Source organism: Psammomys obesus, unplaced genomic scaffold (genome assembly GCF_907164565.1).
Source record: "Psammomys obesus unplaced genomic scaffold, mPsaObe1.curated_primary_1811, whole genome shotgun sequence".
Taxonomy (NCBI): Eukaryota; Metazoa; Chordata; class Mammalia; order Rodentia; family Muridae; genus Psammomys; species Psammomys obesus.
Window position 1 is genome coordinate 17,407,795 of NW_026585580.1, and position 15,620 is coordinate 17,423,414.

Below are 15,620 nucleotides of genomic sequence, written 5' to 3' on the forward strand. Positions count from 1 at the left end.
GCTGAAAACAGCGAGCCCCAGACAACCACCATTCTAGGGCTGTGTTTGCACTCTTTTTGTCAATAAATTGTTGCTTCATATAAGTGATATTGATGAGATGGAGATTTTTAAAGTTCACTAGAAGAAAGCCTTGAGGTTTGAAATTAGAGGCAATGACGGTGGTCCTCATTTTATAAGAAGAAAAGGGCGGGGGAAACCCTTTTGTTGAGAAATCGTGCTGAGTGTCACCATCCTTTACCGGAAATTCCTGCAAAGAAAGCCGCCTTACTCACTATTTCACCTAAACCTAACCACAAACCTTTTCTTGTCAGGAGGCTGGCCAGAGAACAGCTTTCAAAGCTTCATTTCAGGGCTTCTTCTTCCATGGACAGAGGTAGCTTACTTGATTTCCCTGTGTTATGACCATGCTCTTTTTCCAATGCCAACGGTCCTTTGCAAAATACCGAGGTTGTCCTTTTCTGTCCACGTGTGACTCGTTATTTCCAGACTGTGTAATTTGGATAATTCTGACATCTTCTGTAAGTAAATCTCTTGCTGAGTAAAAAAAAAAAAAAAAAAAAAAAAAAAAAAAAAAAAAAAAAAAAAAAAGGAGTAGAACCCTTTGAAATGGATGTTTTTCACACTTTTTTTTTCAGATGTACAAGTTGGCAGTCACTGACATAAAAACTTGTTTTGTGTGTGTTTATACGAACAGGAAACAAAGGTAAGAAAACAATATCCTTCTGCTAAATTTCCTAACCTTAAGTAATTTTTTAAATGACTTGAGAAATGAATTGCTAAGCAGGTACTTTTCATGGAATATTTTTAATGAATTTGTATCTCAGTGTAGTTTTTAAACATTGGGTGGAGTGCAGGGAGGCTTGTAGAAGAGTGGGGGAAGGACAGAACTACTGGGAGGGGACAGGAGCTCCACAAGAAGACCAACAGTCCCAGCTAACATGGGCCCAGAGGGCCTTGTGGAGACTGAAGCAGCAACCAAGGACCAGGCATGGATGGATATCCGCTCTCTGCACATATATGCTCAATGGGCACTTAGCCTCAATGTGTCCCCCAGAAAGGGGACTGGGGCTGTCTCTGACAAGGTTTCTTGCATGCTTTTCCATCATTTCACCCTGGCTTGGCTGCCTTGCCAGGACACTGTGAAAGAGGAAGTGTTCGGTCCTGATGAGACTGAATGTGCTGGGTTTGTGGGGAGGGGGGAATCCCCTTTTCTGAGGCTTCTATGTGGAATATTTTATGTGTCTGTGAAGCCCATTTGAGCTGTGGTGCACGTTAATGCCCAAGTTTGTTTGCTGCTGCTTCGTCGGGATGATCCAGGACTGAAGAAAACGGGATGTTCCAGTCATTCTCTGTTCTTGCAGCTGAGTGAATCTGTTTGTGTCCAGCAGTACCTTTTAAAAATGAAATTGGGTACCCAATGTTGTTCAGCACATTCATAGTAATTCTATTTCTTAATGAATCACTTTCTTGTTAATGTGTACTAACTTTTAAAAACTTTTTCTCATTATGGCATGGGGTCTCTTTTGGTAGACATATAACTATTCCGGTTTATTTTGGGCTTCAGTTTGCCTGATATGTTGACTTTTGTTCTTCTTCCCTCAGTCTGTGTCTATCTTTGCCAGTAGAGCGGCTTTACTGAGATGTCCCTGTAGACTCTGTCATTTGAATGCTTGGTCCTCAGTTGATGGCACTGTTTGGGTAGGGCTAGGAGATGAGGCTCTGTTGGAGGAGGAATGGCAATGAGGAGTTTAAGGATTTCTGCCATCCTCAGCTCACGCCCTCTGCTTTGTGCTTATGCAAGATGTGAGCCCCAGCTTCCACTCCGTCTCTGTGTTTCATGCTGCTGCTGTGAACCCTAACCCTCCGGGACTGTAAGCTCACATAAAGTCTTCTCTATGCTGCATTAATCACAGCAATTAAAATGAAAAGTAACCAATACAGGAGTGTATTGTAGACAACAAATAATTGGCTCTTACTCTTTTATCTGCTCTGCCAGTTTAAATGGTTTAATCAGAAAATTAAAACCATTTGTATTTAGGGTTATTGTTGAAAAGAATTTCTTGACTCCTAGGCTTTTGTTGATTGTTTTCCTGTTGATTTAATAGTTTTTCTCTCCCTTTTATGTTAGACGTTAGCTAGTTTACTGAGTTGGAATTGACTGAGCTGTACCTAATTATTTTTGGTGTATGTGTTTCTCTCATGAAGTCTATTTTTCCCTGTGTTTTCACTATCAGGACTCTCTGTTCTCTGCCCGTGTGTGGAATTCCTCTTAATGTCTTCAACAACAATGGTTTAGTTGTCATGAACTACTTTTCATTTTTCTTGTTTTGGGTTTGTTTTATTTCTTCACTGATTTTTGAGATAGAGTTACTGAAAACAGTCATTTCTGTTGCTATTTGCCTCTTTTCACTGCTTCTGATACATCATTCTGTACTTTCAGAGTTCACAATGAGGGGAATTTTTTTTTTTTTTTCTGAGTTGGCATTTGGTCTTTTGTAGCTTTTGATATAGTTTCTTCTGTTTGAACTATGGTTTGTTTTTTTTTGTTTTGTTTTGTTTTTTTTTTTTTTTTTTTTTTTTTTGAGACAGGGTTTCCCTGTATAGTCTTAGCTGTCCTGGAACTTCTCTGTAGACCAAGCTGGTGTGGAACTCACAAAGATCTGCCTGCCTCTGCCTCCTGAGTGCTGGGATTAAAGGCGTGCTCCTCCACCGCCCAGTGAACACCGAAGCCTGACGCCTGTGTTTTTTTTGGAGACATCATTCTTTGGTCTGTCTGGGTTTTCAAAACTTCTTAGGCTTATCTGTCCATTTCCTTGTGGTAATTGGCAACCATTTTGCTCAAATGTTAATGAGTAATTTTCTGTATATTATTGAACTTTGCCTATTTTTGTATATTTCTACACTACTGATGTCCAAGTGTCATATCTTCTGGTCCCTCACCTCTGATACTCTGCCTCCTCTGGTCTACAGGAGGAGTTTTTGCTGAGTTTCCCACTTCTGTGGTCCTCCCCCCAAACTCTTGATTTTCTGTCTTAACGTTGTTCCAATTTCCACTTCCTCTTTTTCAATGTTCACGTTCTTATCCATAATTTATTCCCATGCTTCTTTTTAGTGCCCTGTTTGCTTCTCCCTTGCAGTAACTGATCATTTTTACATGATGACTTTGGGCGACTTGCCCAGCACGACATCATGTCCTTGTCTGTAGGCCTAGGGTTGGCATGCTGTCATCACGTGGGCGTGTAACATTACCTCACTTAATCATGTTTACTGAGATTTTCTGTTATAATTTTTTTTTGTTTTGCTTTGTAGCTTTCTTCCATTTTTATTTGAAGTTCTCCTGAGGGGAACTTGTATGGTCCTCCTCAGGACCATACAAGGAGGAGTAAACAAACCATTAAAATAACACAAAGCAAAGCAAAGTATAGAATACACTTAAAATCAGTGAAAACAAACTACTACACCGATACCCATAGAACACAGTATGGTACAATATCAATGTAGAATATGCTGTGAAGCCAATTATTATTTTAGGTAAAAGTCAAAGCAGCAAATGAAAGAAAAGAGGGAAGAGAGCAAGAAAGAGTGAATAGAAAGGGAGGAGAGTTATATAAAACAAGGCACAAAAGGTATGAGAACATTATGAAAAGGGAGAGGAAAGTAAAAACGAGTAAAAACTGCATTTGGTAACACAGGAAAGGATTAATGACTGAACAGATTTAGATAATTACGCGGACAGAAATAACATTCAAACTCTTTAGGAAATAAAGTTGAAGTACTCCTAGAAGTGTAATAAAAAGGAAAAGTGGAGCGATGGTGTCAGAAGCTACTCCAGGGCCCCATGTCATGTCATGGGGGACCCAGGATGTGAGGTGCTCATCCTTTGTATGGGCTAGAGATGACAGGGGGAAGCTGCTTCATGCCACTGAAGACACCCACGCAGAGCCTGGGCTTCCAAAGGCCTGTTTGGGCGGATGTACTCTTTCACAGTTTCCTGTGTGACCTGAAGCTTGGTCACAGGTTTTGATTTCTTCATTTCCTCTTTCACAGATGAGGAGGGTGCCAGAGGAAGAGCTTTGACCCTCCGCACCGCCGAAGCCATGACAGGAGCAGAGGAGAATCATGCTTTGTTTGGGCTGGGTGTTCCTTTGGTTTGTTGCGGGGGACCGGACCTCAGGGTTTAATCATTCAGGTAGGGCTTTGTTTTACACGTTAACACCACGGGCCTTGTGGTCAGAGTCTAAAGCGACAGATAACCTGGGAAATCAGCCGCGTGGACATAGTACACAGAATGGAGAGCCTTGTTGTACTGACTCTATTTGTAATATGAACAAGAATCCTGCCTTCTAACACATTTCTCTGGGTTGTTCCGTTTGCTGTAATTCTCAGCTTGTGCCACCAGGAACGTTCTGTGGATATATTCTATGGGAAGTGTGAAGGATCTTGTCCTATTTTGTGACTTACAAGAGCTTTGGAAGCAAGATTTCTCCCGTGTCAGTCAAACGTCACCCACAGGAGGCCCTGCTCCCACGCGCTGCAGTGGTCATGAGGACCTAGCTGCCGTCCAGTGGTACAAGCAGCCTCAGCAGGGAGGGCCGCTGGAGGAGATCAGCAGAGGCTCCGCTCGTGTGCAGGACAAAGGCGTGCTGCATACAGTGGCCTCCCGGGAGAACAGTGCTTCATCATATATTTGCAGACCCAGAATTAGGTATGTCCCAAAGGCATCCTGCTCTGAAAGTATTCTCAGATTTCCTGTGGTCCAGACAAGTGCCAACAGGGCCTCCTTTGTCTCCTAGGAGCCCCCAGGATACGGCTTGCTGTATCAGGACAGTCTTAAAGGTTAAGCCTCAGAGAAATGAGTCCTGTGGGGACGAAGCACACGCGGAGCAAATCCTGTTTCTTGGTAGCACTGGCTCCATTCACTGCCCCAGCCTCAGCTGCCAGAGTGACCTGCAGCGCCCGAGGATGACCTGGTACCAGGTATGAATGCATTTCCTAAAACTGCCTAGGGGCATCGTTGTACGGTGCTCTATAGACACATGAGTCAGACAGCCACATGTCCAGAGCTGTATACAGGCTGCTCTGTGCCTGTGCTAAGGCCTGGGTTCCAAAGTGGCTTTTTTCTTTATGCAGAGTACGCCTTGCTGTTCAGATCGCTGGAGCCACCCTTTTGATCAATATGGGGGGGGGGGGGTCCCAACATGTGAGAGTCTCATCACAGTGATAGGATGTGAACAGGCCTCTGCGTGTTCAGGACACGTTAATTCATTTGTGCTGTCACAGAGAACAAGGGCATTGCTGAGGAAGGGAGCTCCCTACAGGCAAGTCTTGAAGAAGATCTGAAAGAAATGTAAGAGTAGAATAGTTTCTGAAGGGAGGATGGTGAGGAAAGCACAGCAGGTCCCCAGGTGACAAGCGACTTGTGCAAAGCCTGTGGGAATGAGGGAGTCCTGGAGAAAAGGGTGCAGGAGAGAGTTTACAGTAATGCTGGGGAAACGGGTAAACAAATATGAGAAAACAGCCCATGTTTTCCCTGGGCTGGACTTTTCCAAGTGCTTGCACACATGGATGCTCATCCAGCAGAGCCCCAAATGTTGCACCCTCCTCCACCAAGGCCACACCTCCCAACCCTTCTCAAACACTTCCACCAGCCGGGGACCAAGTGCTCAAGTATGTTAGCCTGTGGGGCCATCCTCATTCCAACCTCTGCAGGTAGTGACTTCTGAATACATCGTGTCCCTCCCTCCCGACCTGCAGAACTTCTGCTGAGGAGAATTATATTTATATACCCTCTCATGTGATGTGTTTCAGCTCTCGCTGACTTCCGTAATCTTTCCTTAGGTTTCACTTTGGGCAGTTAATGAGCGGTCCAGAGCACTGTTCTTCTCCAGGCTTGGGGAGCTATTACATGTTTCCCTGTACGTGTCCTTTGATACTGTCGTCTCTTCCTTGGAAACTTCTCAACGTGGTACTCCATGAGGCCCACAGCCTTTCTGTTATTGCTGACTCTCTTTGCTCTTATTCTGGGTGGTTTCAGATGTTCCCTTCTCCCTGGCTCTTCCTCTGCTGGTCAAGTCCACTGTCAAATACCTTAAAGATGTTTCGCTTGTGATTATATTCTTTTTTTTTTTAATGGATTTTTATTTAAAAATTATTTTATTTTTCCAACTTCTTATTTTATTTTATTTTTGCCTAGGAATTGTTTTCAAATTCTGTTTTTCCCATCTGTGATATCTTGCAGTTCTTCAGACTGAAAGTTGCCATGGAATTTTTTTTTTTTTTTGCCTACCCTTCTGCAAATAGATCTCCATGTTTCAAACTCCATTATTGGGACTTTATTCATTTCCTTTACATCATTGTGTGCCCTGGTTTCTCATAATCTTCATGTCTTTGCGTTGCTGGCTGCATGTGTGAGAGGACCCTGGCCCTGGCAAGTGGTCTTAGCTGGTGACAGGTCTTCAGGATAGAGTCTAGCTTGGGATTCTGGTTGGGGCTAAGGTGACTTCAGAGGACTTGACTTTGGATTGGATTCTCAGGAAGGCTTGGGACAACACCCGTCCTCTGGGGTTGACTGGAGCTGTGAACTTATCCATGGTCTGTTGAGACAATTGGCTGAACTCTGTGGTCAGGCAAGCTAGGCTTTTGGGATGTCTGTGATGGCTGAGTTGCCCTTCCTGGATGGCAAGCAATGTTTGAAATCCGTGTCGAGCAGGACTCTAAGGCAGGCTGCAGGTTTGGTGCTGTCTTTGGGCTGCAGCTCAGCCACTGAAGCTGAATAAAGGTGGTGGCTGTGCTCCACAGGCAGGTGGTGAGTAAAGGTGGTGGCTGTGCTCCACAGGCAGGTGTACCCCTCAATGCCCCGAGCCACAGGGAGGGTTGGCTTGAAGACTGTTCTGCCGCCAGTGCCAGGCAGGGCTCTGCTCCCGGTACTTTCCTGGCTGCACGGAGCAATCCTTAGCCGAGAACCGAGCCTGCTGAGCACAGAGTGCTTGCATGGTCTTAATTAGTTAATGGTGGGAACTTCAGAATAAAGTACCTGTGTTTTCTCTTCATTTCTTTTCTGGTTTCTGAAAATAAAATTTAAAAAGTCTTTAAGTAAACAGATTCTGTAAGTAAAAGGCAATTGAATTTAATAAGTTATAATAAGTATGTTTTGACGCTCAGCAATTCTTTGACGCACTAAAGGACAGTGGAAGAGTTTCCTTAGAAATGACCTCTACACCAAGATCTCTTTGTTGCTGTGGCCTCCTGTTAGGAGGACCAGAATGTGAACTAGAATCTCCACTGGTGTTTTAAGACAACCCCACCCTGGGCCAGGTTGGTTCGCTGCACTGCTGACGTTGAGTCACAGTGCTGTGTCCCACGAAATCTTTGCACGTGCTTTTGCCACTTCTCCTCTCTCTTTCCATTCGCTTAGCTCTCACAGATACTGGAGTCTTTGGGCACATTGTGAGCTGCCTACCATGGAGAGCTGCTGAGCAGTTGGCCAGACCCGTGGGTTAAGGCGGTTTCTAAGTAGGGAGGATAAATCACTATTTAGATTACAGTTTTGGAAGTTGTTTCCCAGGTTGACCCATTGGCCCTCCGGTTGTTTTCACTGCAAACACTCCCCTCAGCATCCCCGGGCAATTTTAAACACAGTTATCCACTTGTGGTGCCATCAATGCTGAACTGAAGTGGGGCTCATCCTTCTCCTGCCATTCCCTCAGCTCCGTGATAGCCCAACCACGTGGGTCAACTCTGGGGCAAGGCCAGCCCCTTCTGTAAGCACTACAACCAGACAACTTGAGGAGCATTGTCAGTTGTCTTCCTGGGATGAGAGTGTGTGACCCATGTTCCCAACTTTCCACTCATTCCTGTTCGATTCTAATGCATTGGTTTTAGCTCATCATTCTGTGTGTGAAGAAACTGGAATTATGGTTCTGTAATTCTATAATCCAGAGTACTAGGTATCATCAGAATTTTGATGCTCATAGATTAAAACATGGGCATGTGATTCTTGTCTTAAACATTTTAATTTTATTGAATATAGATTTTTTATATATATAATATATTATAATTGTAGTTTCCTCTTTCCCATGTCCTCCCAGCCACCCAAATCCACACTCTTTCTTTCTCTGTCACTAGAATGTAAACAGGCAACTGCCAAACCAAATGATCAAAACAGAATAGGACAAACAAACAAGCAGAAAAAAGAGCCAACAAAAAGCACAAGAAACTCAGATGCAGACACACACACAGTCACACACAGGAGTCCCTGAAAAACACGAGACCCTGACCTGTAACACATAAGCAAATCCTGTAAGATTAAAACAACACTGTGTTGGGGAGGGGCTCTGCTGACCAAGCTTACCTGCTCCAGCTCCCAGCTGAGGTCCGGAGGACCCTTCTAGCTGCACCTTGTCTATCGAAGGTCTCCTGTTCAGGTATCTGTACTCCTCGGTTATCTGAAAAGACACCGCACGTCCTGTCGTTCAGCTCAGAAGGATCTTTGTGTTTAACAGGGAGATCATGAAAGTATTTTCAGAATCATACTCCAGGGCGGCTTTCAGTTATACAAGGAAAATCAGGTGAGTTTTATATGGTCGTTAGTGCATACAAGCTGTCTGATATTAGCCGTTGCTTCCTCCCCAAGTCCTCACAAACCAGCTGTTTAATAATTTACTAAGTACTTTCGCTGGAAACTGACGTTGGACTCATAATTTTAAATGTCCGGTTCATTACTTTTTATAGATTATATTAAAATAAATATTACTACCGGACTGGACTGAAGTATAAGGTTAGAGTTGTTGGGTGATGGGAGCAAGAGATTGTGTGATGGTACTCACTAAGAAAGATTAGCATCGCAACAGAAATTGGAGAGCAAGTAGTCTGTTCAGCGAAGGATTAGCCACTGCTCTGGGTGAGAGAAGCAGAGTTCCCTCCTGGCATAAACTCTATGGGAGTGGAAATGAAAACTGTGGGTTGCTCCTGAGGCACTGGGGCCCTGCTGAATTGTTTGAACTTTCCCAGTGTGCATTCTGACGCTCAGAACCAGCAATGGGAAAATGGAGGGAAGGGACATTCTCCTGGAAGAAGAGGCAGTTTTCACAGAGGACAAGTAAACAGACAATCATAACACGTTAAGTTATCAAGCTGTAGAAAGCAAAAACCGATTCAGTCATAGAGAGCAAAGATATGATATGCTCAAATCCAGACAAGATGATCTAATGACAAGGAAACATTTGAAGTCCATCAAGAAGAATGGGCTAAAAATGTAGATCCAGGAAGTCCCCCAGAGCAGGTGGGGGAAGCCCAGATAGGAACTCCAGTGTAGCCTGATTTAGACTCCTAGAGAACCCTACAGTTTCAGTGTGTTCCCTAATGCTGTGCTGCCTGGCAGCCAATTACACTTCAGGATGGTACATTACAGTATCACACCGGTTGCCCTCTTGCTAAGACTGGTTTTGCTTTTCTCCTCACATACTCCCTAAATGTCTGTCTTAGCGTTGCCAGGTTTTTACTTGTTCTTGCCAGCATTCCTGACAGTCCACACAGACCACACTGCGATGCTCCTCCTTTTCACTTCTGCTTCGCCTCTGAGCACAGCACAGTTCTTTGGGCAGAGCTCTCTGCCTCTCACTCCTGCCAGGCTTGTGTGTGACTGAATAATCTGATGACTGCTGCTTTCCCCGTAAGTTTTATTCCCCCCCCACACATCCTTTCTTTGAACTTTCTTTTGAGTTCTATTTTGTGAAGTCTTTGATGACGTATGCTAAGCCACCATCAGCATCTGTAAAGTGAAGATGAGGTCTGCTAGGTCACTGTCCCCCTCTAAGGGGTTGACTAGGGTCTTGGTGACAGTGCCTTCTGTGTTCACTCCTTCAGGTTCTCAGGATGCACACCTACGGTCTCTGTGCTGTCTTTATATGCTCTTACCGGGTCCTCTAAGTCTCTGGACTTTTCTTCTCATTCTTAGCCTCACTCCTGGGGTGCTCCCGATCTTTGTGATCCCTTGAAAAATATTTAAGCTGTGTCTGCCTCTTGCCCTGGCTTTTCATCCTGTCTATGACCAGTGTGGCCCTCTCAGGCTCTCTGCCACCTCAGGGGAGTTCTTTTTTGGGCCACAGGAACTGCCTCAGACACTTAGAGGAGGGGAAATTCCTGCTCCTACCTGTGAGAAGGCCCGTGTGGAAGGGAAATCCCTCAAGCAGTCAGTGAAACTCTTAGTCAGAAAAACTATATTCAGTACTCTAGTGGACGTGTTCATGCTAGTTTTCCTTTAAGTCTAAAATATTTGTCTTCTCCTTTGTAAGATGAAAAAGATAAGATTCATGCAAGTCCCGACTCTGAGACCCCTTTGGACAAGTGAGGTCTCTTGGGGGGGGGCAGGGAGAGTGTTCAAGAGAGAGGCACAGCGAGAGAAATTGCTCTTTAAGGGAGAGTCACACGAAGGGAGCTAGTGATAACACAGGCAGCAGTGTCTGAAGAGAGAGGCCGTCTCCTAAGACAACAGGAGACCACTGAAGGTTTCTGAGCGAGATGGTGGCAAGGGAGGCAGCAGGGCTACCGGGCTCTTTGGGAGAGATGAGAGAAGAGAAAGAGGGAAGGGCACAGCCGTGGCCTGCTGTGGGAGGCGGGGCTTCTGGAGGGAGTGGGACCTAACGACAATGGTGTGTAAGCATATGGGAGAGAATTTTGCAACCAATGTAGAGAACAGATTCTTACCCTCTTGTCGATTCTCCAATCTCCGTTCTTTAGACTAGAATTTTAAGAGCTCTGCTCTTGGTGCTCATGGGAAACTGGAAGGTCACATGCCATAGAAACACCATACACGGAGTGAGGCTGCAGGGCTTAGGGCAGGGGCAACCAGTCCTTCCACAGATGTTCACTGAGCCCCACTAGGCTCGAAAGAATGTCAATGACATGGCGGTGCCTATAGTGGTCGTTACCACAGACTCTGAACTTCACACCCAGCTGCTAGTCACTGTTCTCAAATGTCCTATCCAGGACTCTCCTGCTTGAAAACCTTTCTTGCTTCATTCATTGTCTTCCTAAAGGACACTTCTCTTTAGTTGGTCCCTCGGTATCCTTCACAGCCCTGCAGACTCCAGGAAGCAGCCCTCCTTTGTGCGAGCCAAGCCTCCCTGCCCGCACTGTGCACGGTGTCATAGAGAAGCTTGATACCGGGGTCTGCCTAGAGAAGGGACTCGTGTTTATTCCTTTCCACAGCCGGGATTTACTAGCTACCTAGGGACCAAGACGGCCTTCAACAGCATAGACAGGGATGCACACCATCGCATCCTTACTGTGCCGGTAACAGCTGCTGGCCTCCAAGGCTCTGGGTGTGGGAAGCAGCAGACATGCCCAGAGCAACTGGAGATTCTGTTCCCCAAAGCTGAGTCCTGTTGATGCTGAAGCTGCAGCCTGGGCTCTGGGGAATGCAGTGGGGGACATACAAATGCGGGGGTCCCAGAGAGCATGAACCCCCACATACGAACAAAGAGGCTCCAGCCCAGAGTGAGAGCCCGTCAGCCTGTGGGGAGCCAAGACCAAGTCAGCGGTGGCTTCTAAGTAGGAAGGTTTTTGTTTGACTCTCCATTCAGATCCAATAACGATTTCTTAGTATTAAGGCATTCTCTGTCATCATTACATAGTCCACTTTATTTGCTTAGTGTAGTTTGCTTACAATTTATTCTTACATTCAAATTAAATTTGCTTAGTGAGAATATTTTGAATATCCCTTTTATTGAAAACCCACAAGTTTCTCAAAACACACACACACACACACACACACGAGCACAGATTGCCATTCTCAAGCACATGCACACACAGTTTAGCTAAGATTAAGTTGGGCACCCTGCTGGGTCCACTGGGCGTTCTAGAATGCTCTGGGCCCGCGATGTGCTTGGGGACACTGAGTCGGTGGCTCTCTGTGAGCTGCTCAGACCCAGCTTTCTTTTCTCCGAAGTGTGCCTGTGCTAGGAACCGCCTCTCGGGTCACCTTACACTGGAGTGTGGAGCACAGAGTCTTCCTTTTGTGGGATTCCCTTGTCCCAAGCCGACCCGCCTTCCCCTGCTTCAATCTTGTGGCGCTTTTCTGCGTGAGATGCATAGTGATAAGAGAGCTACGAGATGGCTGAGGGGTGTTTAACTTCTTATCTTTTGAGTTAGGATGGAAGACTCCTGCGTGATTATAAAGAAAATCCAATTGAGATGGAGGCTATCTACGATTTTCACGAGGGCCTGTATGTGTGTGATTACGTGCAGTCAGATAATCTGAGCTCCTGGACAGTCCGAGCTGTGGTCCGAGTGAAAACCATCGGTAAGTGGGGCTTCTTCTGGACGCTCACTGCTGTGAAAATCACTTTTCCTTGGTTAAGCGCTCATTTCCCTTCAGAGACGAAGAGAGACCTTCACGCTCCGGCGATCGACGAAGGGTTCATATGGCAAACAACAGTGTTTCCATGAGGTGCGGCCCCAAGGAGGCTCATCTCAGGGTCGTATTCATTCTCCCTTCAGCTGGGATTCCAATTCCTTTCTCTCTGGTTTCTTTCTGCAATAAACCTAAGCATGCATTAGATATTTCACACACAAATCTCTAAGTGACATCCATGGTCCTGTTGAAGATGAGTTAATGTTTTGTTTGTTTTTATGTTTACTATCTTAGTCTTTGTTTTTGGGCTTTTTTAGAAAAGAAGCATCACTGCTCCAGCTTGAGGCCTGTGTGCCCCATAGCTTTCCCACAGGCATTCGAAGATCGTAGTTAGATCGGTGCTTCTCGACCTTCCTAATGCTGCAACCCACTGGGGCACAGTTCCTCATGTTATGGTGACCCCAACCATAAAAGTCATCCTTGCTGCTACTTAATAACTGTAATTTTGCTACTGTTAGGAATCACGGCGTAAATACCTGTGTTTTGGGATGGTCTTTGTGACCTCTATGAAAGGGCTTGCGACCCACCAGTTGATAACTGCTGGCCTGGATACTTCACACTTAGGCTTTTGTGCTCTTCCCACGCGTTTGCACACACTGCTAAAACACAATACCGCCTTCCGCATCCTAAACACACACTGTTACACCAAGGTGCTTCTTTCCACTTGGCACCCCTTATTAATGACAAACAAATTTTAAATATCACTAACTAGTTTTGAGGAATATGAGTCTTTCTGATTGACACCAAGTAGTGTTTTTCCCCTTGCAATTTATTCTTCCCTGACTAATGAGGAAAGCAAAGTTTTCATGCCGTATTTGTTGCCTTTTGGATGGAGTCTTTCCTGGCTCCTCTCTTGGGTCATTTTTGCCAGATCGACAAAGAACAGCATAACTAAATGATAGTTGTAAATTATCCAGTCTTGGCTTCTGGGGTCGAAACATAACAGAATTTGTCATCCAGGCTTTCTTCCAAAGAACAACAGAGTAGTCGACTCAGTTTTAGTGAAAACATGAATGAAGTTTACTTCTGGTTTTCTTGCTGCAAGGTTCAGTCCAGTTGTGATGCCCTAAGGTTGGTTGGGGTGTTCCGGCATATTTCGAGGCCCGGGGCCTTTCTCTGGCTTTATTGTGTGAGAGAAATCCCACCCACAGACAGTGCTGCCTCCAGTTTCTCCACAAGGGATGTGTAGATGATCTTTTTCACAGACACCCACGAGTCCCTAAATTCTCAGTGAGACTTTACTTTCCTCTTTCATCTGAGGCCCTGTGTATCTACGCCAGTCATTCCTGTCTTGTCTGTCATGCTTTATCCCTCTCATGTGACAGTTTCTCCCTATCCCCACAGAGCAGGCACCGAGCTTCAGTGTTCACTGTGGGTTAAGGGTTTAGCACATTTTCTGTGACTTCTAGAAAATGACTGTGTCATGGGTCAGGGAGACAGAAATCACCACTCGGTGCGGAAAAAGAAGGAGGAGCAGAGAGCATGTGTAAGATCTGCCAGGCCCCACACTGGCGAAATGAGCAATGGTGGCATTTCACAGGGAAGGGCAGAGTGAGCGGTGCTGTCCACCCTGAGGTCAGGGGCAGAAGCACCGTGGACATGGTGCAGAGGATGGAGGGAAGACCAGAGAACTGGCGGCTGGGGTTGGGCTCTGAGAAAAGGGCCCACTTGTTCCTTTAAGATAGTTTTGAGTTTTTGTTTCAGTCTTCTTTGTTTCTGTGTGGAGAGCTTTGTTTGTTTGCTCATTTGCTTCCTCTCTTGAGAAAATGTCTCCTTGTGTATTCCAGGTTAGCCTACAGTTCATATGTAGCTGAGGCTGGCCTCAAACTTGTAACCTCCTGCCTCAGCCTCCTTAGTGCTAAGACAGATGTGCGCGAGCCACAGGGCCATCGGGGACACTCAGCATTGCAGTGCATGAACAGGCTTGTGTGCAATGCAGGTCACTCTGTCCAACATGAGGAAATGATGTTTTTGAGAGTAAGTTTGGAGGCAGGAAAGACATGGTTAATCCAGGCACTTGCCAGGACAGTCGTGACAATGGGCGTGGACTGAAAGGGATGGATGCTAGAAATACATAGAAGTTTCCAGAAGAATTCAGGGCCTGAAGAGAAGAAGCCAAGGACAAGGGTCAGAGCTCAGTTGCCTTCTGCTGATGCCAGCCAAGGTGGCAGTAGATGAAGTCAGCAAGCTTGATGAACAGTGAAGATATCCAGGAGGCGGAGCGGATAGTCTCCAAGTCTGCAGAACCTGGTGTATTTGGCAAACAAAAGCAGACATTCTCATTTTCTGAGAGGGAAGGGAGCAAATGCTAACGCTCTTTAACAGGCATGAAAAACCAAGAGCAGAAGGACGTCTAAGGAGGGGACCGAATGCTGGTTTGGAAGGATTTCTGTTGTGATGTTGCAGTGAATAGGGGTGTGTTAAGATCAGTGAAGGCTGTGAGAGTGTGAGTACGGCCAAGGGTGAGGAGGGGCCTGAGACTCAGCCCCTGAGGTATTTCCATGTGCAGAGAGAATGGAAGAGAGATCTTCACCAGACCCCCGCTGGCAGGTGGGTGCCAGTGGGAGGGAGGAGTTCATGTGTGCTAGCAGAATATCTTTGGAGACCAAGACTGCCTGCCCAGGGCAGGGTCGGGTGAGGGATGTGGGTACTGACAGCCTGAGGGGGCAGAGGAGGAGGCTGGTGAGAAGTGAGAGTCAGGATTCTGCCAAAAGACACCACTGTGCTTGGCGGGAGAGAGGGTGTCTTCAAGAGAAAGGGAGGGAGGCAGGCGCGTTTGAAACTTTGTGGCAGGAAGATAAAAGGGCAAACTACAGTCAGAGGCTGGCTGCTCCAATGCGTAATTCTAAGCTAAACCAGGGCTGAGGAGCTGCTGGGTGGGGAGTTTTCAGTCTTGGTTCCTTGGGTTGGTTTTTCCTTCTGGCTGGTGACTCAGACAAACGGCAGCAAGACGCAGACACAGCCTGCAACGAGCAGGCCCGGCCTGGAGGACCATTTACCACGGGAAAGATGGGCTCCTGAAGAACGAAGTGTTTACCTAGCATCTGGAGCCTGGTGTCCTGGGCATTTCATAAAAGCTGTGCATGTGTGATGTGCGTGCACGTTCAAGTGGTGTGTGTGTGTGTGTGTGTGTGTGTGTGTGTGTGTGTGTGAATGTGAGTGTGTGTGAGTGTGTGTGTGTGTGAGTGTGTGTGTGTGACTGTGTGTG

General features: G+C 46.0%; 1 protein-coding gene across 1 annotated transcript in view; it reads left to right on the plus strand.

Moving 5' to 3' along the window:
• Nucleotides 1-4,119: 4,119 nt before the first annotated feature.
• The window catches only part of Il18rap (interleukin 18 receptor accessory protein), a 36,642-nt gene continuing 25,141 nt past the window's right edge, over nt 4,120-15,620 (plus strand). Inside the window, exons 1-4 of the mRNA XM_055608050.1 lie at nt 4,120-4,189; nt 4,387-4,705; nt 4,794-4,977; nt 12,151-12,301. Of these exons, the coding sequence (XP_055464025.1) occupies nt 4,120-4,189; nt 4,387-4,705; nt 4,794-4,977; nt 12,151-12,301 (724 nt within the window). The remainder of the gene's footprint in view (nt 4,190-4,386; nt 4,706-4,793; nt 4,978-12,150; nt 12,302-15,620) is intronic.